Genomic DNA, 27,072 nt, shown 5'->3' on the forward strand with positions numbered 1-27,072 from the left:
ATAAAATTTATTCCAACTTTACTTGAAATAACTATGTCAGAGTGAAAGAGCAGAAAACTTCTTTAATGCATTTAGCCACTTTCATCTCCTCTTACAATCCTAAACATCTCAATTTTACCACTGAATATTGGGACAACATGACCACTAACATAAGTAGTGCCTGTAGTTTTAGTTGCTTTTCAAGCTACCATAAAATATTTATGGTATCTATCAATACTCTTTTGCCTGTTCACTCTGTATTTGGCCTGATTGAGAATTCAAGTTGAGGCCACAGAATACAGCAAAGCTTACTTATGAAGACTGATGAAAACCCCTGATTTTGCCTTCCATAAGAAATTTTTTCTAAGAAAGATCAAAACTTTAAATTAAGACAAGCAAGTCAATACTATGACATAGGTATTGCTAAGTTAAGTTAAAGACTATCCAGTTAGCTCATAGGTTTTTCTAGGAATAACTAGGTTACAAAAGAAACCTGTATCCACTGGTTTTTTTTTTTTCTTAATAGAAAATATAAACAGCAAGTGTGTTCAAAAACATTCCTTCCAGATTCAGAAAAAAACATCTGTCTTACAGATTTAACTTGAGAATCTTTTCACATTCTTTTGAGTTATGTGAGAGTGCCAACATTTTTTATCCTCTGAGGTTGAATTTCACTTTTGGTAAAAGCTGAATCACCATCACTAACCATGATATAATTTTTATGCAAAGACAAGAAATGAAAATGTTTTTGGAACTGCTATGGTAACTAAAGAAGACTGACTATACAACTAAAACATTCTCAAGAATGGAAGAAACTTCAGAGTCATCTAAACTACTCCTCATCTACCTAGTGAATGCTTAAATCCCGGCCACACGATTCCAGGTGGTTGTCCAGCCTCTTTACAAACCATTCCAGTTAAAAGTAAACCAACCTATCTTCCAAGGCAATCGATTTCATTTCTGGACAGTTTTAAATATTGCAAAATACTGCCCTTCTAGTACCTGCATATATTACCCTTGGAATTTTCATATGCTAGCTTAAGTTACCCTCTCTAAGGCTGCTGCATTTTTGGAATTTTAAAGTGAAACAGGAACATGAGGTGAAAAGGACAGAGATCAAGAAACAAAAAGAGACTATATAAAAATACAGGCTAAATGGGGAAGGGGAGTGCATGATTCTTTTTTCTCCACTCCTCATTCATTGCTAAGGATAATAAGCGTTATCTCACAGAATTTAATCAAATCAAAGACTGATCTCAGCATGCCATTAAAAAATCAAGTGCATACTGTGTTCCTAGCATAGTGGAAGCCACCACAAGCACTACAAAGACACATATGATAAATTTTCTAACTGCTGGAAACTTACAATTTAGTTCGACATAAGCAAAGGTAACAATATATGGTACTTGCCATAGATAATTGAGCACATACTACATACACAAGAATCTTTTATTAAAGTAGAGATTTAAGCTGGGCTTTAAAGAATAGGAAGGATTTGGTTTGCCAGAAGGAATATGCAAAATGCATTTCCGGCCAAGCACGGTGGTTCATGCCAGTAATTCCAGCACTTTGGATCACCTGAGGTCAGGATGCTGAGATCAGCCGGGCCAACATGACGAAACCCTGTCTCTACTAAAAATACAAAAAAAAATTTAGCCAGGCATGGTGGCTCATGCCCGTAGTCCCAGCTACTTGGGAGGCTGAGGCAAGAGAATCACTTGAACCCAGGAGGTGGAGGTTGTTGCAGTGAGGTGAGATCGCGCCACTGCACTCCAGCCTGGGTGACAGAGCAAAACTCCATCACAAAAACAAACAAACAAACAAACAAAAAATACATTTCCAACAAGGACAATAGCAGAACCAAAACAAAACAAAAGAACACACTATCAGATTGTTTCAGCAGAAAGAGCTGTCTGGTACAGCCAAAGCTATTTGTTGTAAAGCATCTGAAGTAAGTCAAAGACAAATGATGAAGCCAGAAGGCAGAGGAACATGAAGACCAGTTTAATGAAAATAAAAAGTTTTATGAGTCTCACAGAAGAATCAATGCAAATTTCTTAGGACGGAAGTAAAATAACCAAAGCAATGTTCTAGGAAAATTACTCTGAATGCACTGTGTAAAATAAATGGAGATGTGACGCTGATGAGAACATCAGGAATAAGGTAAAGCCTTGGACATGTCGGAGAAATGAAACTAGAAAGCAGCAGAAGCAAGAAAAGAATTAAGAATACAGAAGCAAAAGGGAGAAAGGAGTAGGAACCATAGAATATACAAGTTTTTAAGAGTAACTGGAACAATGACATTAACTTTCTTTCCAAAAAGCTCATTATTTCAATTTTAGTCAAGCTGCAAGTAAAATAAAGACATCTACTATCTTAATATTTACAAATGCTAAACATTAATAACTATCACTATAGACCAAATTTCCATACTGAAACAATTTCATAAATCCTTGTTTCCTGTTTCCACATGGCATATACAGGGATTTGGTTGATATTGCTATACAACAACAGTTAATTCTGGTATTCCATTCTTTACTTCACCCAAATGTATAATATCTTGGGCGGGGGGAGGGGAAGGAAGCTATAGTATTTATAAAAGTATAAAAAACTTGGTCCTTTCCAAAAATTTGAGAAGTACCTGACAATAAACCCAAGACCAAACACATTTAATCTGACCATGAACCACATTAAAAGAACTTGTAAGACTTTTTTACAGTGAGTAACTTTATTTCTATGTTATTAAAAATCAAAGTAAGTTTTGGGTGACAACTATTTTCTTTTAAAAATAAGCATACAGCAATTCTAACAGCTGTACATATTGTGCTCTAAAAACTGAAACACATAACATATACATAAATAACAGATAAAAATATGGTACATATAATATCAGTTTATAAGTAACCTTGAGGAAAAACTCAGTAGTTACATTTTACAGAATTGTACACACACACACACACACACACACACACACACACAAAGAACATTTTTATTTAACAGCTTGACTGGGCTCAAAGATTAAATCATGTTTCCATATTTACTAATAAAAGATTTTTTTTAAAAATACAGCTAGCCAAAACGGTATCATCTTTGAAAATTAGAAACACAATTATGAAATGTTGCAGGGAAAGACAAAGGGTATAACTATGTAACTATGTAAAGTAAAAGTATTTCTCTTAGTTCCATAAATAAATACCTCCCAAGCACTTCTTTTTTAGACTGAGTCTCACTCTATAACTCAGCGCGGAGTGCAGTGGCAGGATCTTGGCTTACTGCAAGCTCCACCTGCCAGGCTCAAGCGATTCTCCCACCTCACTTTCCAGAGTAGCTGGGACTACGGGCGTGTGTCACCACACCCGGCTAATTTTCGTATTTTTACTAGAGACGGGGCTTCGTAATGTTGGCCAGGCTGGTCTCAAACTCTTGGATCTGCCCACTTTGGGCACCCAAAGTTCTGGGATTACAGGAGTGAGCCACCGCTCCCGGCCTAAAGCACTTTTTATATCAAAGAAATTATTATAAAATATCATATAAATATGGAACATTATATCACATTGTGATCATTACTTTTGCCCATCTGAATTAAACGTCGAAGTTAATAGGAACAGCCTCCAAAAAGACAGACATTTTAATGTATAGCAAAACTAACCCAATGGGATAGAAATCAGTGTAGTGTATGCCCCTGGGGGACTTAACTGGAAATTGGCATGAAGGAACTTTCTAGTGTGACAGAAATGCTCTATCTTCATTGGGGTATTGGTGACATCATACAGATATTTGCCAAGACTCATAAAACTAAATGAGATCTGTGAACTGTTCTCTCTGTAATTATACCTCAAGATTTTTCTTTTTTTGGTTCTATACATTTATTTTCAGAGTAAAACAATTACACAATTTAAATCCAGGTCTAACAGAATTACTCTGCCAAAGTCAGCAATAATGCCAAAATGCATTCTCACTTCCAGACACCCACCAGTATCATCTGAGTCTTCTCCCAGTGAAGCAAAAGGGTCTGATATTTTATTCATATATATCTCTCTTATCTGCAATATAATCTACAATTTCTTGTGGACATATTAACTTTTCCACATCTATATCAAGAATTTCAAACCCAAATTTATCTTCCATGACCATGCTTACTCTCTACTTGGTCCAAACTGTCAAAGCACAGGTCTTTCATAAAATAAGAATTCACTGAGAGCTTCTCTGGGTCAATCTTGTCACAGGGTTTCAAGATACAAAGAAGACAGTCTTTGATTCCCTCTAACGTCAAAGGGGGTACGTCACTATACTGACAGCACAACTGTGTAACTTCTACCCAGCACGTGCACAAGCACCAAAGCCCGCTGTGGAGCCAGCTGCAAAGCCCCAGCCTCATCAGAGTTCCCACAGAGCACAGGCGATGCTGAGCAGCAGGGTATGGCCAGCATGGAACCCGGGGCATCAGTGTGATGGCCAAGGGCAAGTGGCAGACACAAGCTGCCATGGCTACCCCGACCAGGATTTCCTACCTCAATTTTTTAAAAAGAAACACAGGAGACCGGGTCCAGTGGCTCATGCCTGTAGTCCCAGCACTTTGGGGGGCTAAGGTGGGCAGATCACTTGAGGTCAGGAGTTCAAGACCAGCCTGGCCAACATGGCAAAACCCCACCTCTAATAAAAATACAAAAATTAGCAACACATGGTGGCACGCACATGTAATCCCAGCTACTTGGGAGGCTGAGGCAGGAGAATCGCTTGAACCCGGGAGACAAAGGCTGCAGTGAGCAGACATCACACCACTGCACTCCAGCCTGAGCAACAGCGTGAGCGAGACTCCGTCTCAAAAAAAAAAAAAAAAAGATGGGAAGAGCAGGCGAGGGGGACCAGACAGAGCAATTCCTATTAAGAAGTTGGCAAATGCAATCAAATAATGTTCAAATACAATTTCAAATATTATTATTTAATAACGGTTTTTAAAATCCTTACATTGTAAAAAAAAAATCCAATATTTTGCTATGTACTTGTAACCTATGCCAAAGAAAACCAGTGAACTGCAGCCCTCTGATTAGAAAATTCTACTCTAAGCTATACAGCTGCCCATCTCAAATAATTTGCTATTCATTTCCTCTCAACAACCTAATTGAGAAAAATATTTCTGAATAACTGAACTGTTGAAAGATCTCATGTTTTATCCTTAGTTTGAAATAAGCCATTAAAAAAGTAGGATACTTCGGTCGTGAATGCTTTGTACCTCCATAACCCATTACAAACACCAAGTTAGACTGTCAAGCTACACCTCACACGTTTCTTGAAAAAGAGTTACAACATCAGCCGGGCATGGTGGTGCATGCCTATAGTCACAGCTACTTGGAAGGCTGACATGGGAGAATCGCTTGAGCCCAAGAGTTTGAGACCAGCCTGGGCAACATAGCAAGACCCTGTCTCAAACAAACAAAAAAAGACTTACAACATCATGACATATGTTACTATATTCTACAGAGATATTAAGAACACTGCCTTACAGGAAGTGTTTAAAAAGCTCTGCTTCTTTGATATAACTAGTATGTTTTCTCCTCAAGGATCTTGAAAGTACATAAAAGATTGCATTTCCTTTTATGCTTTAGCCAGCGAAAAGCTCAAAAACTAATTTAAGATGGAACCAAATAAATTATGCTTGACTTTACAGCCTGAAGATCTCCATTCTGTTTTTCTACCCTTACTTCACCCCATTCATGTAAACTATTGGGTTAAGATTCTGAGATGTATCACTGAGTCTTAACCACATATATTTATGTATTTAGCACTTCATAGTGACTTAAAAGTAATTTCAAAAGGGCATAAATAAGTGGTGTAACTTCACTGTGAATTACATAATAAGACCAGTAGAAGTAATCATTTTTACAATAGTGGCCAACCTTAAAGATAAAAAGTAAGATTTTGAGAATTTAAGACTGTCACATAGGGAAAATGGCAAACTTTTAAAACTACAAATCTACCTCTAGCAGAGTTAAACCACTCATAAATAAGTTTAGGTTGGTCATAAGAACATTTGTTCACTGGGTTGTCTTACAACTCCTGGGCCTTGTCTGAAAACTAAGAACACCTCAGAACGAAAGGAAATTATTCAAGTCCATTTTGAAGCTACAGGTGGTTTTTTACTTTATCTTTACCCAGGTTCCCTCTACTGATAAAAAAATAAAAACTATGGAATTATACTGGCAAATTTTATCAACAAAAGAAATGATACTTTAAAAACACTTTAAAATCAACATTATAGAAAGTATAGATTAAAAGCTGACTTTACTACAGACACAAAATGAAATAAACATCTGTGAACTGAAAATTCAAATATTCCAATTTTATATGTGGCATATGCCATTTCAATATACAAAACTACTTTTCAATGTTAATCCTTAGATGCAAGAAGGGTTAAATATTTTTAAATCATTTTAAATATTTTAAATAATTTCTTGGTAATGTAATGTTTACCTGTATCTGTTCTGCTGTCCATTGGTCTAGGTTGACTGATTTGACCCTGGATATATGAACCCCAAGATTTCTATGAATTCCAGCACATCTGATGCAAATAAACACACCAATATTCCAGGAAGCCCATCGAGGACCTAATTTAGAAGAAGAAACCACAAAAAAAAGCAAATATTAAAAACTAAAAGAAACATAACAGCATATTAGAAGCATTCTCGGTTTTATATCATTGTAACGGAAGCTTACAGAAGTCACATGCTCAAATTTTCAAATGGTACTGGCAGCAGTCTGCTAAGAAGACATGTGTCTTGGCAATCTTCAAGAATGTTATTGATTTTGCTCATTTTGCTTTCCTGGAAACTTCCCCTCCACTCTAAGATTTTAAAACTAATTTATATAAACAGCTTCTTCACTTAGCATATTTGAATCAGGAATAGTAATACCCTACTGTAAAAATAATTACTTTATTAAATGCATAAGATATGCACAAGATTAACAACAAATAAAAAATCAAAGACATTTCAAAAATTAAATGTAGAAATTAATAAGAAAAAGACAACCAGCCCAATAGGAAATAAGCAAAAAGATATGAATGAATAATTCACAGAAGAAATTTATGGCCAATAAGCATGAAAATATGCACAGTCTCACTGGTAATTAGTGAAAGTGCTCTTTAACTCTACAGTTACTTGCATTTTGCACCCAACATTCTGGGAAAAAAACATTTTAACTACTAATTGTTGGCAAGAAGGGTAAACAAGGACTGCTTCAAAACGCGTTGCATCAACATGGCTAAATCTCAAATATAACACTGACATTAAAAAAGGTTACAGATGAATGTATACAGTGTGAAACCATTTACATAAGTTGAAAAATATGTAAAATAATAGCATACTGCATATTAATTAAATGTATCTACAAATTTCGTGAAACTGAGGCAGGTAACTGGTGGTGAGGAAAGAGGATATGATCAGGGAAAAGTTCACTGTGGGCTTGGAGAGCAACAGTAACACTGAATTGCTAAGCTGTATGGCATGAATATAAACTTTTGTTTCAGTAACATATAATATGCATATAAGAACTGATGTGTGCTACAAAATGTTAGTTCTTCAGTTCATGGTCAAAAAGTTCTGAAAAACACTGCCAAAAAACTCACATATGAATACAAGAATACAAGTCTTAGCTGTACAATTCTTCATACCTTTGAATATATTCTTTCATAATAATTTTAAAAATTGCTTAAGATTTTTTCACATATTGCTTGTAAAATTAATAAAGTAAAAATGGAAAAATAAAAGCAATATCTGGAAAATATGCCAAATATTCAGAATCATATTCCTAACAGACTTCTATAAATTATTTGATTATGAAAAATGTATGTATATAGATTATTTGATTATGAAAAATGTATGTATATAGTAAGATATATCAATAAAAATCAAGTAGCTGGACACAGTGGCTCATGCCTGTAATCCCAGCACTTTGGGAGGCCAAGGCAGGCAGATCACTTGAGGTCAGGAGTTTGAGAATAGCCTGGCCAACATGGTGAAATCCAGTCTCTACTAAAAATACAAAAATTAGCCAGGCATGGTGGAGGTGCCTGTAATCCCAGCTACTCAGGAGGCTGAGGCAAGAGAATCACTTGAACCTCAGAGGCAGAGATTGCAGTGAGTCGAGATCCCGCCACTGTACTCCAGCCTGGGTGACAGAGAGAGACTCTGTATCAAAAAATTAAAAATTAAAAATAAAGCTTTTTTTAAACATAGCCTTCTGTTTTAAGTACGTGCTGTTTATCTAAAGGTGAGACTGCTCTACACAACAACATTAAAGCTAGTAATTACATTATAGTAAAACTAAAAATAATGCCCCCCCCAAATTCCTTAACTACATAGGAGGAAGATTATGCACATGCAACTTATCCCCAAATATCCTGCTTTTAAATTTGAGAAATTACATCTATAAACTGGCAAACATACATCTGGGACATCTATGACAACTCTAGATAGAGATGCCTCCCCCAGTTACTTTCCACTCTGTCTCATCATTTCTAACACAACAATTTACAATATATCTATGTTTTGAAGCTTATACATTAAGGTAAATAGTTACAGAGTAATAGCTGGAGGGTTTAATTATTTTTAGCAAGTAAGTCTCAAACTAAGAACGGTTAAACAGATATGCAGTGGGCCAGAAACAGTGGCTCACACCTGTAATCCCTGCACTTCGGGAAGCCAAGGTGGGAGGATAACTTGAGGCCAGGAGTTTGAGACCAGCCCGGGTAACATAGTGAAACCACAGTGGTCTCTAATAAAAATTAAAAACTATACACCACACGTAGTGGTGAGTGCCTGCAGGTCTAACTACTTGGGAGAATGAGGCAGAAGGATCGAGCCCAGGAGTTCAAAGGCCCTTTGAGCTATGATGGTACCACTGCACTCTAGTCAGAAAAAAAAGGCGGGTCGGGGAGAGAAGGGAGAGAGAAGGGAAGCAGAAATGCATAGTGAATTCTAGATCAGTGTCTCTCAAACCCTAATGTGCATGCACATCAACTAGAAATATCACGAAAATGAAGACTAATTCTGTGACCCCCAGAGTAGCTCCTAAGGTTCTGCATCCTAACAAGTTCCCAGTGATGCCCATGCTGCCATCCACAGATGACATTTTGAAGAGCAAGGTTCTAGAGCATTCTCCACAATCTTTAACTCAAGCATTCAACACACTTCCTGATTTGCTTTCATATAATTAATGTAATTAAGGGACTGATAAATGTGGCAGCAGTAAGAATGGAAACGAACAAATATGAAATCACCAGGAAAAACTGACAAGGCTTACTCATAAGAAATAAAGTGGCAAGGGAGAAGGTAGAGGCCAAAATGCAAGTTCTGCACCTCGATATGAAGCATGAGGGTCCTTGTGGAGTCAGAAAACTGCAGGAGATCCATTGAATGCTTTAAATGATAGTGACACACCAAGATGAAAATGTTTGGCAGGCGATTTAGAATATAGGACTAAAGTTCAAACTGGATACATACACACATACACACACACACACACACACACACACACTCCTTTTTTTTTTTTTTTTTTGAGACGGAGTCTCGCTCTGTCCCCCAGGCTGGAGTGCAGTGGCGTAATCTCGGCTCACTGCAAGCTCCACCTCCCGGATTCACGCCATTCTCCTGCCTCAGCCTCCCGAGTAGCTGGGACTACAGGCGCCCACCACCACGCCTGGCTAATTTTTTGTATTTTCAGTAGAGACGGGGTTTCACCATGTTAGCCAGGATGGTCTTGATCTCCTGACCTCATGATCCGCCCACCTCAGCCTCCCAAAGTGCTGGGATTACAGGCATGAGCCACCATGCCAAGCCTCACACCTTCTTTTAAGATGAGAGTTGCAGTACCAAGAACAAAAAGAGCAAAAAAGCAGAGTACTAAATCTTAGGAAGAAAATGAAAGGCAGTAAAAGTAGAGAATGAGGTCGTTTCAAAGAAAAGCTGTTTTCAAAAACAGGGGAAAAAAAAAAAAAGATGTTCAATAGTACCAAATGTTCCAAAGAAGTCAAGAGTAATTGGGCTAAGAAAGAACATCTGGATGCAGTAACTGAGGCTGAAAAGTATTAGGTAACCTCAGAGATTAGGCAGAGCAAAAGGGAGGGAGCTCATCCACTCTGAATTCATTATCAGAATAAGAGGGAGAAAAATAATTCACCCAATCTGAATTCCATTACCGGTTTACACTCTCACACCATTTCAGTTTCCAACTCCAAACCTTTAACAGTTTCCTGTTTTCCTCTATATTAGATTATAGGAAATATTTATCTCCTGTAAATGCCTACACTCATAACAGCATGTGACACAGAATGTGCCACAATAGGCATCTACTCTTTTTTCATTTGTAATTAGTTCTGTCTCCTAAAGTAGATGGTAAAGTTCTCACAAGGAAGGCTCTTATATAACCTTCTGTATCACCTACAGTAAGGGAATTGACTGTATAATTTAAAAAATCTGCTAGATCTGATGACTCAATCAAATACTCAAATGTTTTGATTCCTGGAACAATTGATCTACTATTTTTAAAAATGGAAATAAATCGGAAAACTATGGCAAAAATCACTATCTTTAATATCAATTTTCCCATTCTTCCTTCAAGTAATAAAGGCTTCTGAATTTTACCTAGAAATGTGGCTGTCCCGATAGGAAGACTACATTTGTCAGCCTCTCCTGTAGAATGTAAACAGAAATGATATATTTTGCCATTAACCACACTGGGCCTGTGTTCCCCTGGCCTCTTCCCCTTTTCCATTTGCTGGGAGACAATAAGGAATGAACCTGCAACCTTGGATCCAGTTACAAAAGCCTCACGGTGAAGATGACAGAACTACTCTACCCATACTGGACAGTTCATGTCCAGACCAATGTGAAGGAGAAATAAACTTCTATCCTGTTTAAGCTACTTTTTTTTTTTCTTTGAGACAGGGTCTCACTCTATTGCCCAGGCTGGAGTGCAGTGGTGAAGATCTTGCCTCACTGAAATCTCTGCCTCCCAGGCTCAAGTGATCCTCCCACCTCAGCCTCACAAGTAGCTAGAACTACAGGCACATACCACCATGCCCAGCTAATTTTTGTATTTTTTGTAGAGACAGGGTTTCACCATGGTGTCCAGGCTGGTCTCAAACTTCTGGGCTCAAGCATTCTGCCTGCCTCAGCCTCTCAAACTTCTGGGATTACAGGTATGAGCCACACTGCACACGGTCAGTGTGAATTACATTTGAATGTTGGTAGCAGCAAACAGAACACACAAGAGATTTAGCAATCCTGATTTTAGAGCCCAAATTCTAAGAGGGGTTAAATAATAATAAAAGACTTTTTCATCAAACCTGAGTTTTCTAGATCCAATTTAAATCACCAGTTATCTATTATGTGTCTATTTTGACCAAAGTATTAAATGAAGATGACAAAAGACAAATCCTGCCTTCAAGGAGCTTGAAATCTAATAATCATATAATGGTTATAGTAATAAGTACAAATGACAGAGGAACATAAAAGAGATAAAAATGAATGTCAGCCAACAATATTAATGCAGGTTTTGTAGAGACAGTGGCATTTGATGTGATTATTATGTGGGTTGGGCGCAGTGGCTCACGCCTGTAATCCCAGCACTTTGGGAGGCTGAGGTGGGCAGATAACTTAAGGCCAGGAATTCAAGACCAGCCTGGCCAACATGGCAAAACTCCATCTCTACTAAAAACACAAAAATTAGCTGGGCGTTTTGGTACGTGCCTGTAGTCCCAGCTACTCAGGAGGCTGAGGTGTGAGAATCGCTTGAACCCTGGAAGGCAGAGGTTGCAGTGAGCCGAGACCCTGCCAATTCACTCCAGCCTGGGTGACAGAGGGAGACACTGTCTTTAAAAAAAACAAAAAAACAAAAAAAGACCTCAAGTTACACAGCAGGTGAAGTCTGGACAGGGTAAACAACAAGGTACATTCTTGGTAAAATGAACAGTGCCCTCCCATCTTGAAGAGTTCCAGCTATACTGTAATATATAGCCAAAAAATATAACATTGCAGTACCTGATGACTGCTAAGCTTTTTATTTAAATGCTAATTTAAATTTTGACATACATACACGTACACACACACACACACACACACACACACACTTCTCTAAAATTTGTATAATATTACATGACCACTAACTTTCAGATAAAAATGACAGTTTTAAGGTACGGAAACTCTGCAGAAAGTGGAAAAATTAGGTTGACTGATAAATCACTATTAAGTATAAATAATGTAAAAGACATTACCCGTCTAAAAAATGAACACGAATTTTACTGAGATCCCAATACACTTGCCTTGTAGCTTTCACATGATTTGAGAAATAAGATAAAACTGTGTGTTCTTCTGAGAAATTTCTCTTCAGTTTCTGATTACCATGATGAACTAGCAAACAGAAGAGCTTTCTTAAATATTTTTTATAAAGAAAATACGATGAGGAACAAAGAATTTAATGCTAATGGTAATTTTCTTAAGACTTATTCTATAAAGCCTTCTCCAATGCCCCAAGAGCACTTTTAAAATAACATTTATCACAATGATTTACAGTTAATTATTTTATGTCTTTTTTGAGAAACGGTGATCTCTTTGAGAATAGGGACTTCATTTTATTGATCTCTGTATGTTCTGTACCCAGCACAATGTCTGGTATAAAAATTTAAGCAGTCTCTAGCTTACAAAGGATAGCTAAGACCTTGAGCCATCTGGGTTACTGCTGCCAAAACTGCTAAGGGAGTATTTTTTAGAGGAAACTACCATCTTACTAAATAAGTAAGACATTATTCATCATATTTCCAAATACACTGTCTGGTTTAATCCTAACAAATATGCAAAGTAGGTAATATTACCACCCCATTTTAAAGATTGAGAAATTTAGGCTCAAAACATAAACAAAAAATGGAGAGCCAGCTGAGACCATGACAGAGGCAAATCTCCAAATGCAACTGTGGATCCTGTGTCTCCTACTATGGTAATTCCATCATTCCAAACGAAATTCCCTTATACTGGCTGGGGGATTTTACTCTACTTTGTCAGCTTTTTGAAATGCCAAGTCACTTCCCTTGAGGCTAATGATACAGGTTTAAAGATGCAAATTATTTATTCATCTCTCCAGAACTATCAATCCTTCTAAAATTATTATAAGTTTGCTTTATTTCTTTCTTCATAATACCCAAGATTAAAAGAAGAATTGTATTTGGTTTGGTTTTATTTGTTGGAGAGGGAAACTGCAAACGGTAGAGAATTTTGCCCAAGGAGGAACAGAAGAGGAGGGCAAAATCAACTGAGATGTAAACGTTAATTCTTAAGGCAGCATCATAGTAGTGGATGCCCAGGGAAAGAGACACACACCAAACTCAAAGATCTCAAAGAGAAACTACATATGTCAAAATATTATCCAGGATCAGGCAGGAAACAAGGAACAAACCCTTCTCTTTCCATAAGACAGGCCTTTTGTTCTTTACCCAAGAGCACTGACTAGCCCCTCACTGTTCATGGTCAGCTATACTACAGGTTGGGTATGTTTGTGAACTACCAGGAAAACCAGGAAACAAGCCATAAAAACGTGTTTTCCCTCACACCTGTAATCCCAGCACTTTGGGAGGCCGAGGCAGGCAGATCACGAAGTCAGGAGATCAAGACAATCCTGGCTAACACGGTGAAACCCCATCTCTACTAAAAATAAAAAATTAGCCGGGTGTGGTGGCAGGCGCCTGTAGTCCCAGCTACTCGGGAGGCAGAGGCAGGAGAATAGTGTGAACCCAGGAGGCAGAGCTTGCAGTGAGCCGAGATTGCGCCACTGCACTCAAGCCTGGGTGACAGAGCAAGACTCCGTCTCAAAAAAAAAAAAAAAAACAACATGTTTTCCACTTATCAACAACTGAACAGCACACCTGCAAAAGAACCTGGAACAGTGGATGGAGGGAGATTGGGAGTAACTGCAAACAGGCAGGAGGGATCTTTTTCAAGTGATGGCAGCATTCTAAAACTCTACTGTGGTGAGGGTTGTGAAACTCTATTAATACACTAAAAATCACTGAATTACATACACTTAAGAGAATTTTACCGTATGTAATTACATAATACAGCTTTTTTTTTTTTTTTTTCAGACGGAGTCTCGCTCTATCACCCAGGGCTGGAGTGCAGTGGCACGATCTTGGCTCACTGCAAGCTCCACATCCCGGGTTCACGCCATTCTCCTGCCTCAGCCTCCGGAGTAGCTGGGACTACAGGCACCCGCCACTGCGCCTGGCTAATTTTTTGTATTTTTAGTAGAGACGGGGTTTCACCGTGTTAGCCAGGATGGTCTTGATCTCCTGACCTCGTGATCCACCCACCTCGGCCTCCCAAAGTGCTGGGATTACAGGCATGAGACACCGCGCCTGGCCAATAAAGCTGTTTTTTAAAAAACTGCATGCATTCATTTAAACATAGAAATGAAATATCATGGCCAGGCGCGGTGGCTGACGCCTGTAATCCCAATACTTTGGGAGGCCGAGGTGGACCGGAGGTCAGGAGATCTAGACCATCCTGGCTAACACGGTGAAACCCCGTCTCTACTAAAAATACAAAAAATTAGCCGGGTGTGGTGGCAGGCACCTGTAGTCCCAGCTACTCAGGAGGCTGAGGCAGGAGAATGGCATGAACCCGGGAGGCGGAGCTTGCAGTGAGCCTAGATTGCACCACTGCACTCCAGCCTGGACAACAGAGCGAGACTACATCCCAAAAAAAAAAAAAAAAGAAAGAAATGAAATATCATATATTTCTTCCTTTTATTGCTTTTTCCTTATTTTACCAAAAAAGAAAGAATGGCAGCCAGTACCACAACTACCAGGTTGAAGTGAAAAAAACACTGGTTGGCCAGGCCTGATGGCTCACGCCTATAATCCCAGCACTTTGGGAGGCTGAGGCGGGCGGATCACCAGGTCAGGAGATTGAGACCATCCTGGCTAACATGGTGAAACCCTGTCTCTACTAAAAATACAAAAAAATTAGCCAGGCGTGGTGGCAGGTGCCTGTAGTTCCAGCTACATGGGAGGCTGAGGCAGGAGAATGGCATGAAACCGGGAGGTGGAGCTTGCAGTGAGCCAAGATCGCGCCACTGCACTCCAGCCTGGGTGACAGAGCAATACTCCGTCTCAAAAAAAAAAAAAAAAAAAAAAAACGCACTGGTTAATTTAGGATATGGAGTCTGAGCAAATACACAGAAATGCCAGCTAAGAAGCCATTGACTTAGATGCTATCATATTTAAAAGATTTCACATTTCAACCCAAAAGTTTAAATAGAAGTTTCATAAATAGTATTTGGACAAAAGTTATTTTACATTTCCAAAAGGCTTCTCCTAGCAAATACACTCAATAGAATGTTTGGGAGTTTTTTAATATTAAATATATTTCATTATATAATATTTTATTAAGAAAAAATGTTCTTTAAAGCCGGGTGCGGTGGCTCACGCTTGTAATCCCAGCACTTTGGGAGGCCGAGGCGGGCGGATCATGAGGTCAGGAGATCGAGACCACAGTGAAACCCTGTCTCTACTAAAAATACAAAAAAATTAGCCAGGTGTGGTGGCGGGCGCCTGTAGTCCCAGCTACTCCGAGAGGCTGAGGCAGGAGAATGGCGTGAACCCGGGAGGTGGAGCTTGCAGTGAGCCGAGATCGGGCCACTGCACTCCAGCCTGGGTGATACAGCAAGACTCCGTCTCAAAAAAAAAAAAAAAAAGAAAAAATGTTCTTTAAAATATTCCTTTTTAAGTAATCTTAAAGCTACTAACATATTTTGCTATGACCTAGTCACCTGTGGTTATCTATGTCACGTTCATGTTTTCCTGTAAAGAAGCCTTGGCAATGCTAAAAGATGACATGTAGGTATAACATTTTACAGCCAGAGTTCCTGCAAAACCTTTATAAACTTCAAGAGTTTAGAAGAAAGTTTCCACATACTATTGCTGATTAGAAGGAAGTTTCCACATACTATTTAATTAATCATTTCCTAAAATAAAGCATTAACAGAAGGCAAGTGATTGTGATCACTCAAAAAAAATAAGTTCACAGAACATTTCCTATCTTGACCGAGCACGGTGGCTCACGCCTGTAATCCCAGCACTTTGGGAGGCCAAGGCAGGCAGATCACCTGAGGTCAGGAGTTTAAGACCAGCCTGGCCAACATGATGAAACCCTGTCTCTACTAAAAATACAAAAATTAGCTGAGCGTGTGGCAGGCATCTGTAGTCCCAGCTACTTAGGAGGCTGAGGCAGGAGAACTGCTTGAACCCAGGAGGCAAGGGTTGCAGTGAGCCAAGATCACAACACTGCACTCTAGCCTGGGTGACACAATTGAAATTCTGTTTCAAAAAAAAAAAAGGAACATTTCCTATCTTTAAAAAAAAAAAAAAACCTCAAATACCCCAGCAAATACAAACATTACCCATAAAAATGGACATAATTAATTCTTCTAAAATTTGTCTGAAACAAGACTGACATTACATAATAAGAAAACATTTTCATTTTATTAAAAAACAGAAGAATTGATATCTAACTCATTGCAATCTTTTTTTTTCAATATATTTGGCAAGAAAATTGTGTAGAACCAAGCAAACCAAAAACATAATAGAAAATAAAACCTTTGAAAGAAAAGTTCTAAAATAAATTATTTTAAAGCTCCCCTACTCAGAAAGACAGCATTTAAGTTGTGTATTTAAATAATTCCCTCAGAATTGCTATTTTTTTAGGAAAAAAAGAATCTGTCACATTCAGACTCAGAATAGCAGCACATGCATTCACCTCACAAAGATTTACTGAGCGTCTACTACATCAACACACTGTTAAAGGCTCTGGGGATATCGTAGTAAACGAAACAGATAAACTCCAGCCATCACGGAACTTATACTCCCATGGAAGGCAGTGTACAATAAGCAAACATGTGAAAGTAATAGTGTATCAGTGTGGTGAATTTTATGGAGAAAATGGATAGGGAGTACAGGTGAGAAAGAGGGAGGGAAAGGTAGTTATCAATTGGTCAGGGAAAGTTCTATTTGACCAGTGATCTGAAGGAGTTAGGGGAACAAACCATGCAGCTATCTGGGGACAGAGTAATTAAGGTAAAGGGAACAATAAGCACAAAGGCCTTGAAGAATGATATGGCTTCTTCACGTTTAAGATATACATTGAGGTATTCCTTAAGAAATGTTTAATGCATGTTTAAGAAATACCAAGGAAAGCCTGGTGCAATGGCACGTGCCTATAGTCCCAGCTACCTGGGAGGCTGAGGCAGAAGAGATGCTTGAGCCCAGGAATTCAAGGCTGCAGTGCTGGAGCCACTGCACTCCAGCCTGAGCAATATAACAAGACCCAATCTCTAAAAAATAAAAAGAAATACCAAGAGGGGTCCAAACAAACAAACAAAAGAGTCTATAAAGGGCCACTTTTACATCCCTATAAAATGTAATAAAAGTTTACCCAGAAATGTTTTTAAGTGGTTGCTGCCCAAACGACCTATTCCCTAAGAACAAAACAGCACAATCGGTACTGCTGGGGATAGGCCCCCAAATCTGGCCATAAACTGGCCCCAAAAGTGGACATAAAATCTCTGCAGCACTGTGACATGTTCGTGATGGCCATGACGCCCACGCTGAAGGCTGTGGGTTTACCGCAATGAGGGCAAAGAACACCTGGCCCACCCAGGGTGGAAAACCACTTAAAGGCGTTCTTAAACCACAAAAAACAGCATGAGCGATCTGTGCCTTAAGGACATGTTCCTGCTGCAGATAACTAGCCAGAGCCCATTCCTTTGTTTCAGCCCATCCCTTTGTTTCCCATAAGGAATACTTTTAGTTAATCTATAATCTATAGAACCAATGCTTATCACTGGCTTGCTGTCAATAAATATGTGGATAAATCTCTGCTTGGGGCTCTCAGCTCTGAAGGCTGTGAGTCCCCTGATTTCCCACTCCACAGGCTATATTTCTGTGTGTGTGTCTTTAATTCCTCTAGTGCCACTGGGTTAGGGTCTCCCTGACCGAGCTGGTCTATGCACAGTACATACATATAGTTCTATCATTTTAATTCAGTGCTCAGCACATGCTTAGTAAGCGTGAAAGAAGGACAAGAAAGAAAGGATTAAAGCTAAGTGAGGAAAACAATGCTAGAATTCCTCCAAAGGATGTTCTGGGCATGGGCTACTACTGTTCTATCAGGCACTGGAAGGGGTCAAATGGCAAAAACAAAAATATTTTGCTCTCTACTACTCCCTACTCTCCCTAAAATTCAAAGTCAAATTGTGGGATATAGGGCAGGCAAATATATTAACAGAGGCTGATGGCCATTAATTATCTCAGAAGGCAACCTCTTTACAAATGCTCTAATTTCAATCTAACAGTATGCTTTATTTATGTGGCACTGCCCTTCATTAGTACTTGTAGAGCTTGACAAATTTGTTGTCCCTGACATTATTGGAACAATTGATGAAATGTGAGTAAGTTCTATAGATATCAGTGATAATTTCCTGATTTTAATAAATGTACTGTGATCATGTAAAGTCTTTGTTATTAGGAGATGATATGGTTTGGCTGGATCCTCATCCAAATCTCAACTTGAATTGTGTCTCCCAGAATTCCCATGTGTTGTGGGAGGGACCCAGGGCAAGGTAATTGAATCATGAGGGCCGGTCTTTCCCATGCTATTTTCATTATAGTTAATAAGTCTCATGAAATCTGACGGGTTTATCAGGGGTTCCCACTTTTGCTTCTTCCTCATTTTCTTTTGCTGCCGCCATGTAAGAAGTGCCTTTCACTTCCCACCATGATTCTGTGATTCTGAGGTCTCCCCAGCCATGTGGAACTGTAAGTCCAATTAAATCACTTTTTCTTCCCAGGCTCAGTTATGTCTTTATCAGCAGCATGAAAACAGACTAACACAGTAAATTGGTACCAGTAGAGTGGGGCGTTACTGAAAAGATACCCAAAAATGTGGAAGCAACTTTGGAACTGGGGAACAGACAGAGGTTGGAACAGTTTGGAAGGCTCAGAAGACAAGAAAATGTGGGAAAGTCTGGAACCTCCTAGAGACTTGTTGGATGGCTTTACCCAAATTGCTGATAGTGATATACACAATAAGGTCCAGGCTGCGGTGGTCTCAGATGGAGATGAGGAACTTGTTGGGAACTGCAGTAAGGTGACTCTTGTTATGTTTTAGCATAGAGACTGGCAGCATTTTGCCCCTGCCCTAGAGGTTTGTGGAACTTTGAACTTGAGAAAGACGATTTAGGGTATCTGGTGGAAAAAATTTCTAAGCAGCAAAGCATTCAAGAGGTGACTTGGGTTCTGTTAAAGGCATTCAGTTTTATAAGAGAAGCAGAGCATAAAAGTTTAGAAAAAACTTTGCAGCCTGACTATGCGATAGAAAAGAAAAATCCATTTTCTAGGGAGAAACTGAAGCCGGCTGCAGAAATGTGCATAAGTAGCAAGGAGCCTAATTTGCATAAGTAGCAAGGAGCCTACAAATCATTTTCATAGAACAAGTCCTTTTCTCTCTAACCCCACACTTTTCTTGCTAATTTCACCTACTACTGTTAAGAGTCCATAAGATATCAAGATATTAATCTCCACGACCATGGGGAAAATGTCTCCAGGCCATGTCAGAGACCTTCACAGCAGCCCCTCCCATCACAGGTGCAGAGGCCCAGGAGGAAAAAGTGGTTTCATGGCCGGGCCCAGGGTCCCCATGCTGTGTGCAGCCTAGGGACTTGGTGCCCTGTGTCCCAGCCTCTCCACTCCAGCCATGGCTGAAAGGGGCCAATGGCTTCAGAGGGTGGAAGCCCCAAACCTTGGCAGCTTCTACGTGGTGTTGAGCCTGCAGGGAAACAGATATCAAGAACTGTTTGGAAACCTCCTCCTAGATTTTAGAAGATGTATGGAAACGCCTGGATGCCCAGGCACAAGTTTGCTGCAGGGGCGGGGTCCTCATGGAGAACCTCTGCTAGGGCAGTGTGGAAGGGAAATGTGGGGTCAGAGCCCCCACACAGAGTCCCTACTGGGGCACCGCCTAGTGGAGCTGTGAGAAGAGGGCCACCATCCTCCAGATCCCAGAATGATAGATCCACTAACAGTTTGTGCAATGTGCCCAGAAAAGCCACAGACGCTAAACACCAGCCCATAAAAGCAGCCGGGAAGGAGGCTGTACCCTGCAAAACCACAGGGGCAGAGCTGCCCAAGACCACGGGAACCCACCTCTTGAATCATGACCTTGATGCAAGACCTGCAGTCATGGAGATCATTTTGGAGCCTTAAAATTTGACTGCCCTGCTGGATTTCGGACTTGCATGGGCCCTGTAACCCCTTTGTTTTGGCCAATTTCTCCCATTTGGAATGGCTGTATTTACCGATACCTGTACCCCCATTGTATCAGGGAAGTAACTACCTTGCTTTTGATTTTATTTTGCATGCTCATAGGCAGAAGGGACTTGCCTTGTCTCAGATGAGACTTTGGACTGTGGACTTTTTGGTTAACGCTTTGGACTGGGGACTGTTGGGAAGGCATGATTGGTCTTGAAATGTGAGGACATATGATTTGGGAGTGGCCAGGGGCAGTATGATATGGTTTGGCTGCATCCCCATCTAAATCTCAGCTTGAATTGTATCTGCCAGAATTCCCAAGAGTTGTAGGAGGGACCCAGGGCAAGGTAATTGAATCATGGGGGCTAGTCTTTCCCATGCTATTCTCATTATAGTTAATAAGTCTCATGAGATCTGATGGGTTTATGAGGGGTTTCCATTTTTGCTTCTTCCTCATTTTCTCTTGCTGCTGCCATGTAAGAAGTGCCTTTTGCCTCCCACCATGATTCTAAGGCCTCCCCGGCCATATGAACTGTAAGTCCAGTTAAACCTCTTTTTATTCCCAGTCTCGGGTATGTCTTTAACAGCAGCGTGAAAACCAACTAATACAGGAGACAAACGCTGAAATATTCAGGGATATAGGAGCATTTTGGCTATAAGTTCAGGGGGGAAATGTGTGTGTTTGTAAATATATATAAAGGACAAAGAGAATAAATGTGGTAAAATGTTACCATTTGTATCTGGATGGGAGATTCAAGCATGGAAGAGAGTACTGTATTAATAGTTTCCTTCATTTCATTCTTGCTTCCATTTGTAAAAATGAATAAAAAATGAGAATACTTGTGTATAACCATTCAATGACAATAATAATAAAAAGAATTTTTTTTTAATTATCCCTGTATCCACACTATGAAGATCAGTTTCTTCATTTGAAAATACAAATACCAGCATCTACTATATTCAGGTAACTGCTATGAATATCAAACGACAAAATACATATAATGAAAGCACTCTATAACTACAAATCATTTTCATAGAACAAGTACTTTTCTCTGTATCCCATACTTTTCCTTGCTAATTTCACCTGCTACTGTTAAGAGTCCATAAGATATCAAACCTTTAACTCCAAAAATCTACATTTCCTTAGTCATGCAATTCTACTGATTATATATGTTATAAAATAGTTTTTTAAATGTTTTTATAATAACCGTTTTAAGGAGAAATCACACATTAAAAATACACATTAATTATTAGATATTTGTCAAGATGAGAAAAACAAGAAAGGACTTTTTAAAATAAGAAAATGTGGCATATCTCTAGTCTTCATCCCTTCTCCAAGCAACACTTTTTTTTTTGTTTTGTATTTTTGAGATAGAGTGTCGCCCAGGCTGGAGTGAAGTGGCACAATCTCGGCTCACTGCAACCTCTGCCTCCCGGTTCAAGGGATTTTCCTGCCTCAGCCTCCCAAGTAGCTGGGATTACAGGTGCCCGCCACCACGCCCAGCTAATTGTTTGTATTTTTAGTAGAGACAGGGTTGGATCATGTTGGCCAGGCTGGTCTCCAACTCCTGACCTTGTGATTCACCTGTCTTGGCCTCCCAAAGTGCTGGGATTATAGGTATGAGCCACCACGCTCAGTCCCAAGCATCGCATTCTTATAACCAACTTGGATAATGCCAATTAAACATGTCCACGATGGAATTCATTTTTCCATTCAGCCCTTCCCTCTCTCTTCCTCCCTCCAACATTGCTTTTCCACACTCCCCCAACTTAGTTGGTGATGTAAGGGGAGAAATAAAAATGTCATTCTTGCTCCTCTCTTTCTTTCATTATCCTTAACCATTTAATCAAGCAAACATCTTGATTATTTTATCTTCTCTTTTCAAATTCATGACTTTACCCTCATCCCAGGTGGACCTCTGCCCCAATTCAGGATCTCATTAGCTACAATGTCCTCCTGGTTCCAAACACTGCTTCTCAGATTCATTAACCCATCAGATAAAACTCAATTTAATATGCATACGTACACATGTGTGCATGCCTGGTTGCCAGTAAACAATAAAATGTATTAAGTCAGAAGGGGAAAAAGAAACGAAAAAAATTGGAAGGGGAGCTTGTGGAGCTTGTGGGGAGGATGGAATATTAATAAAACAGTCATTTTATTTTAGTCATTGCTTCTACAAAAATCTGCTCTGTGAAAACCGGCAAGTGATAATTCATCTAACTTTTTCCTTTCCCAACGAACAGCACTAAAATAGATATATAATATAAACTTCCTGAAATTCAATATATTATTTTCTCATCATCAAGTATTTAATCTTCTAAAAGAATATACCCAGGAAAAATGAGAACCAATTCTTAAAGATGTCATGCTAGTAAAATGTATTTTTTAAAAAAATACTCCTGGTTCTATTTGAATGGCATAACCAGAAACAAAACCACCTAAAAATGTGATCTGGAAATGTGTTAGTAGTGACATCAGCAAGATGATGGAAAATGAAGCCCGTGGCTTTACTTCCTCTCACAGAAGCACTGAATAAACATCTATACACAGATCAATTTCCTCTGAGAGAAAGCCAGAAACTGGCCGACAGTCTCCTATACATGGGGCAACTGAGAAAACATCCACATCCAAACAAGTAGAAAAAGTTTAGACACACTTGCACACAAACCCCTCCCTGTGCACTGTGCCAAACAATCAAGAAAAAATCCCCAATACCCAGCTTCTAACTACGGAGTGAAGGGTTGGACCGTGCATGTAGTGACCCAACTTTTGCAGTTCCTGGAGACCACTAAGAAAGAACAAAGAGTGTAGTTTGGACAAACAAAAAGATTTTAGAGGTACCTAGAAACTCTGGCTGGCCTAACTGGTAAGAATCATCTCCTACACAACACCAGTCTCACAATACTAATAGAGACAGTAGTCTTATCTAATGCACAGAAGCCAAACCAAGAGTGAGAGCAATAAAGAAACAGAGAAATATGTTCCAGATAAAAGAACCATGTAAATTTTCAGAAACTGACCCTAAGGAAATGATGATATGCAATTTACCCAACAAAGAATTTTAAAAAATGGTCATAAAGATGATCACTGAGCTCAACAGAGCAATGCATAAACAAACTGAGAACTCAACAAAGTGACAGAACATATTTTGAAAGCACCAAACAGAAATTATACAACTGAAAAATATAATAACTGAACCAAAAAGTCAAAAGACAGGTCCAGTAACAGACTAGATCAAGCAGAAGAAAAGATCAGTGAACTCCAAGACAGGTCACTGGAAATCATCCAATCTGAAAAGCAAAAGTAACAAAGAATGAAAAAGAGTAAAGACAGCTTAAGGCAGGGGCCTCCAACCCCCAGGCCACAGACCAAAACAGATACTGGTCTGTGGCCTATTAGGAACCAGGCCACACAGCAGGAGGTGAGTGGTGGGCAAGTGAGCAAAGCTGAGCTCCACCACCCCTCAGATCAGCAGTGGCATCAGATTCTCATAAAAGCACAAACTCTGTTGTGAACTGCACATGGAAGGGATCCAGGGCACATGCTCCTTATGAGAATCTAATGCCTGTCACTGTCTCCCATCACCCCCAGATGGGACCATATAGCTGCAGGAAAACAAGCTCAGAGCTCCCACTGATTCTACATTATGGTGAGTATATAATAATAATAGAAATAAAGTGCACAATACATGCATGTTTATAGCAGCACAATTCCCAATTGCAAAAATGTGGATCAAATGCCCATCAACAAGTAGATAAACTGTGGCATGTATATGTTTTTTTTTGTTTTTTGTTTTTGTTTTTGTTTTTTTTTTGAGACAGAGTCTCACTCTGTCGCCCAGGCTGGAGTGCAGTGGCGCAATCTCAGCTCACTGCAAGCTCCACCTCCCGGGTTCACGCCATTCTCCTGCCTCAGCCTCTCCGAGTAGCTGGGACTACAGGCGCCCACCACCACGCCCGGCTAATTTTTTGTATTTTTAGTAGAGACGGGGTTTCATCGTGGTCTCGATCTCCTGACCTCGTGATCCGCCCGCCTCAGCCTCCCCAAGTGCTGGGATTACAAGCATGAGCCACCGCACCCGGCCTCATGTATGTGTTTGATGAAATACAACTGAGCCATAGAAAGGAATGAATTAATGGCATTCTCAGCAACCTGGATGGGACTGGAGACCATTACTAAGTGAAGTAATTCAGGAATGGAAAACCAAACATCATTATGTTCTCACTCATAAGTAGGAGCTAAGCTATAAGGATTCAAAGGCCTAAGAAAGATACAATGGACTTTGGGGACTGGGAGAAAAGGGTGGAAAGCAGGTGAAGGATAAAATACTACAAATCGGGTTTAGTGCTCAAGTGATGACAGCACACCAAAATCTTACAAGTCACCACTAAAGAACTTACTCATGTAACCAAATACCACTTGTTCCCCCAAAACCTATGGAAATAAAAAATTAAATAAAATAGAAATAAAGTGCACAATAAATGTAATGCACTTGAATCATCCCAAAACCCTCCACCTCTCCCACCTACCCTACTCCACCACCCCAAGGCCATGGAAAAACTGTCTTCCACAAGACCAGTCCCTGGTGCCAAAAAAGTTGGGGACTGCTGACTTACAGGACTTAAGTGAAGCCATCACAATATAGGCATTATCAGAGTTGCAGAAGAGAGAAAGAAAGGGACTAAAAACACATTCAAAGACATAATGGCTGAAATCTTCCCATGCCTGGGAAAGAAAATACAAATCCAGATTCAGGAAGCCCAAATGATACCAAATAGGATTAATCCAAAGAAACCCACACAGGCTAGGTGCAGTGGCTCACACCCATAATCCCAACACTTTGGGAGGCCAAGACAGGTGGATGAGCCCAGGAGTTTGAGACTAGCCTGGGCAACATGGAAAAACTCTGTCTCCACACAAAATACAAAATTAGCCAGGCATGCTGGCAAGTGCTTGTGGTCCCAGAAACTAGGGGTACTGAGGCGGGAGGTCCTGAGCCTAGGGAGGTCAAGGCTACAGTGAGCCATGATCGCACCACTGCACTCCAGCTTGGGCAACACTTTAAGACCCTGTCTCCAAAAAAAAAAAAAAAACGGGGGGGAAGAAAAAAAAAGAAACCCACACAGAGACAATACATTATCATCAAATTGTCAAAAACTAAAGACAGAGAGGATTTTGAAAGCAGCAAGAAAGAAGCAACTTGCTAAGTGCAGGGGACTCTCTATTTCTTATTAGATTTTTCAACAGAAACCTTGCAGGCTAAAGGGAATAGAATTATATATGCAAAGTGCAGAAAGAAAAAAAAATTGTCAGCCAAGAATACTATACCCAGCAATCCTGTCCTTTAAAGCTGAAGGGGAGATAAAGGTGTTCTCAAACCAATAAAAGCCAAGGTACTTTATCACCACTATACCTGCCTTTCAAGCATGCTAAAGGTAGTTATTCAAGTTGAAATGAAAAGATGCAAAACAATAACATATATGTTTTTTGTTTTTATACCAAAAAAAGTACAAAACTTGTTAGTAAAGTCAAATATACAGGCAAAATAAAAAGAATATTTTATTACTATAACAGTGGTGTGAAGTTAATTATAATCCCAGTAGAAAACCTAAAAGATAAAAGTACTAAAAACAACTCTAACTAAATTATCTTAAATACATAATACAATAGATCTAAACTGTGACTCAATAACATATAATTTGAGGGTAAGAAAGGTAAAAATGAGTGCTCCTGCATGGAAAAGAAGTTAAGCTGTTATCAGCTTAACACAGATCATTATAAGATATTTTATATAAGCCTTCTGGTAACTACAAAAAAAACACCTTATAGAAGTTACACAAAGAATCATAGCATTACAAAAAGCAACAAGATGACAATAGGAGAGAAAAAGGAGGACAAAACAACTACAAAACAAACAGAAAACAGTTAACAAAACAGCAACAGTAAATCTTTCCTTGTCAATAACTACTTTAAATGTAAATGGACTAAACTCTCCAATAAAAAGATAGAGTAGTTAAATGAGTTTTTAAAAAAAAGATCCAACTATACATTGTCTACAAGAAACTAACTTTAGATTCAAGGACACACATACGCAGAAAGTGAAGGAATAGAATAGAATAGTCCATGCAAATGGTACCCAAAAGAGTGGCTATATTTACATCGAAGTACACTATAAGTCAAAAACTGTCTCTAGAGACAAAAAAAAGGTCATTACACAATGACAAAAGGATCAATTCAACAAGAAGATATAACAATTGTAAACAAATACACACCCAACATCAGAGCACCCAAGTATATAAAGCAAATACTGACAGAACTGAAAGAAGAAACTGACAGCAATACAGTAACAGTAGGAGACTTCAGTACCCCATTTTCAACAATAGATAGGACATCCAGACAAAAAAATTAATAAAGAAACAGGGCTCGAACAACACTACACACCAAATAAACTTGACAAGCCTGTACAAAACTTTCTACTCAACAGAAGAATATACGTTCTTTTCAAGTGTACATAAAATATTCTCAGGACAGATCACATTAGGTCACAAAACAAGTCTTAACAAATTTAAGAAATTCAAAATAATATCATCAAATACCTTGTCCAACAACAATGGAATTGAACTAGATAACAAGAAGAACATGGGAAAATTCACAAATACTAAATAACGCACTATTGAACAACCACTAGGTCAAACAGTAAGTCAAAAGAGAATTTTTTAAATATCTCAGGATAAACAAA

General features: G+C 39.2%; 1 protein-coding gene across 4 annotated transcripts in view; it reads right to left on the reverse strand.

The window, feature by feature from the left end:
* The window catches only part of SMAP1 (small ArfGAP 1), a 198,770-nt gene that overhangs the window by 125,302 nt on the left and 46,396 nt on the right, over positions 1-27,072 (reverse strand). For all 4 annotated transcript variants that reach the window (XM_030809387.1, XM_030809388.1, XM_030809389.1 and 1 more), the window contains one exon: positions 6,451-6,584. In XM_030809387.1, coding sequence (XP_030665247.1) covers positions 6,451-6,584 — 134 coding nt within the window. The remainder of the gene's footprint in view (positions 1-6,450; positions 6,585-27,072) is intronic.

The sequence above is a fragment of the Nomascus leucogenys genome, chromosome 3 (assembly GCF_006542625.1).
Source record: "Nomascus leucogenys isolate Asia chromosome 3, Asia_NLE_v1, whole genome shotgun sequence".
NCBI lineage: Eukaryota > Metazoa > Chordata > Mammalia > Primates > Hylobatidae > Nomascus > Nomascus leucogenys.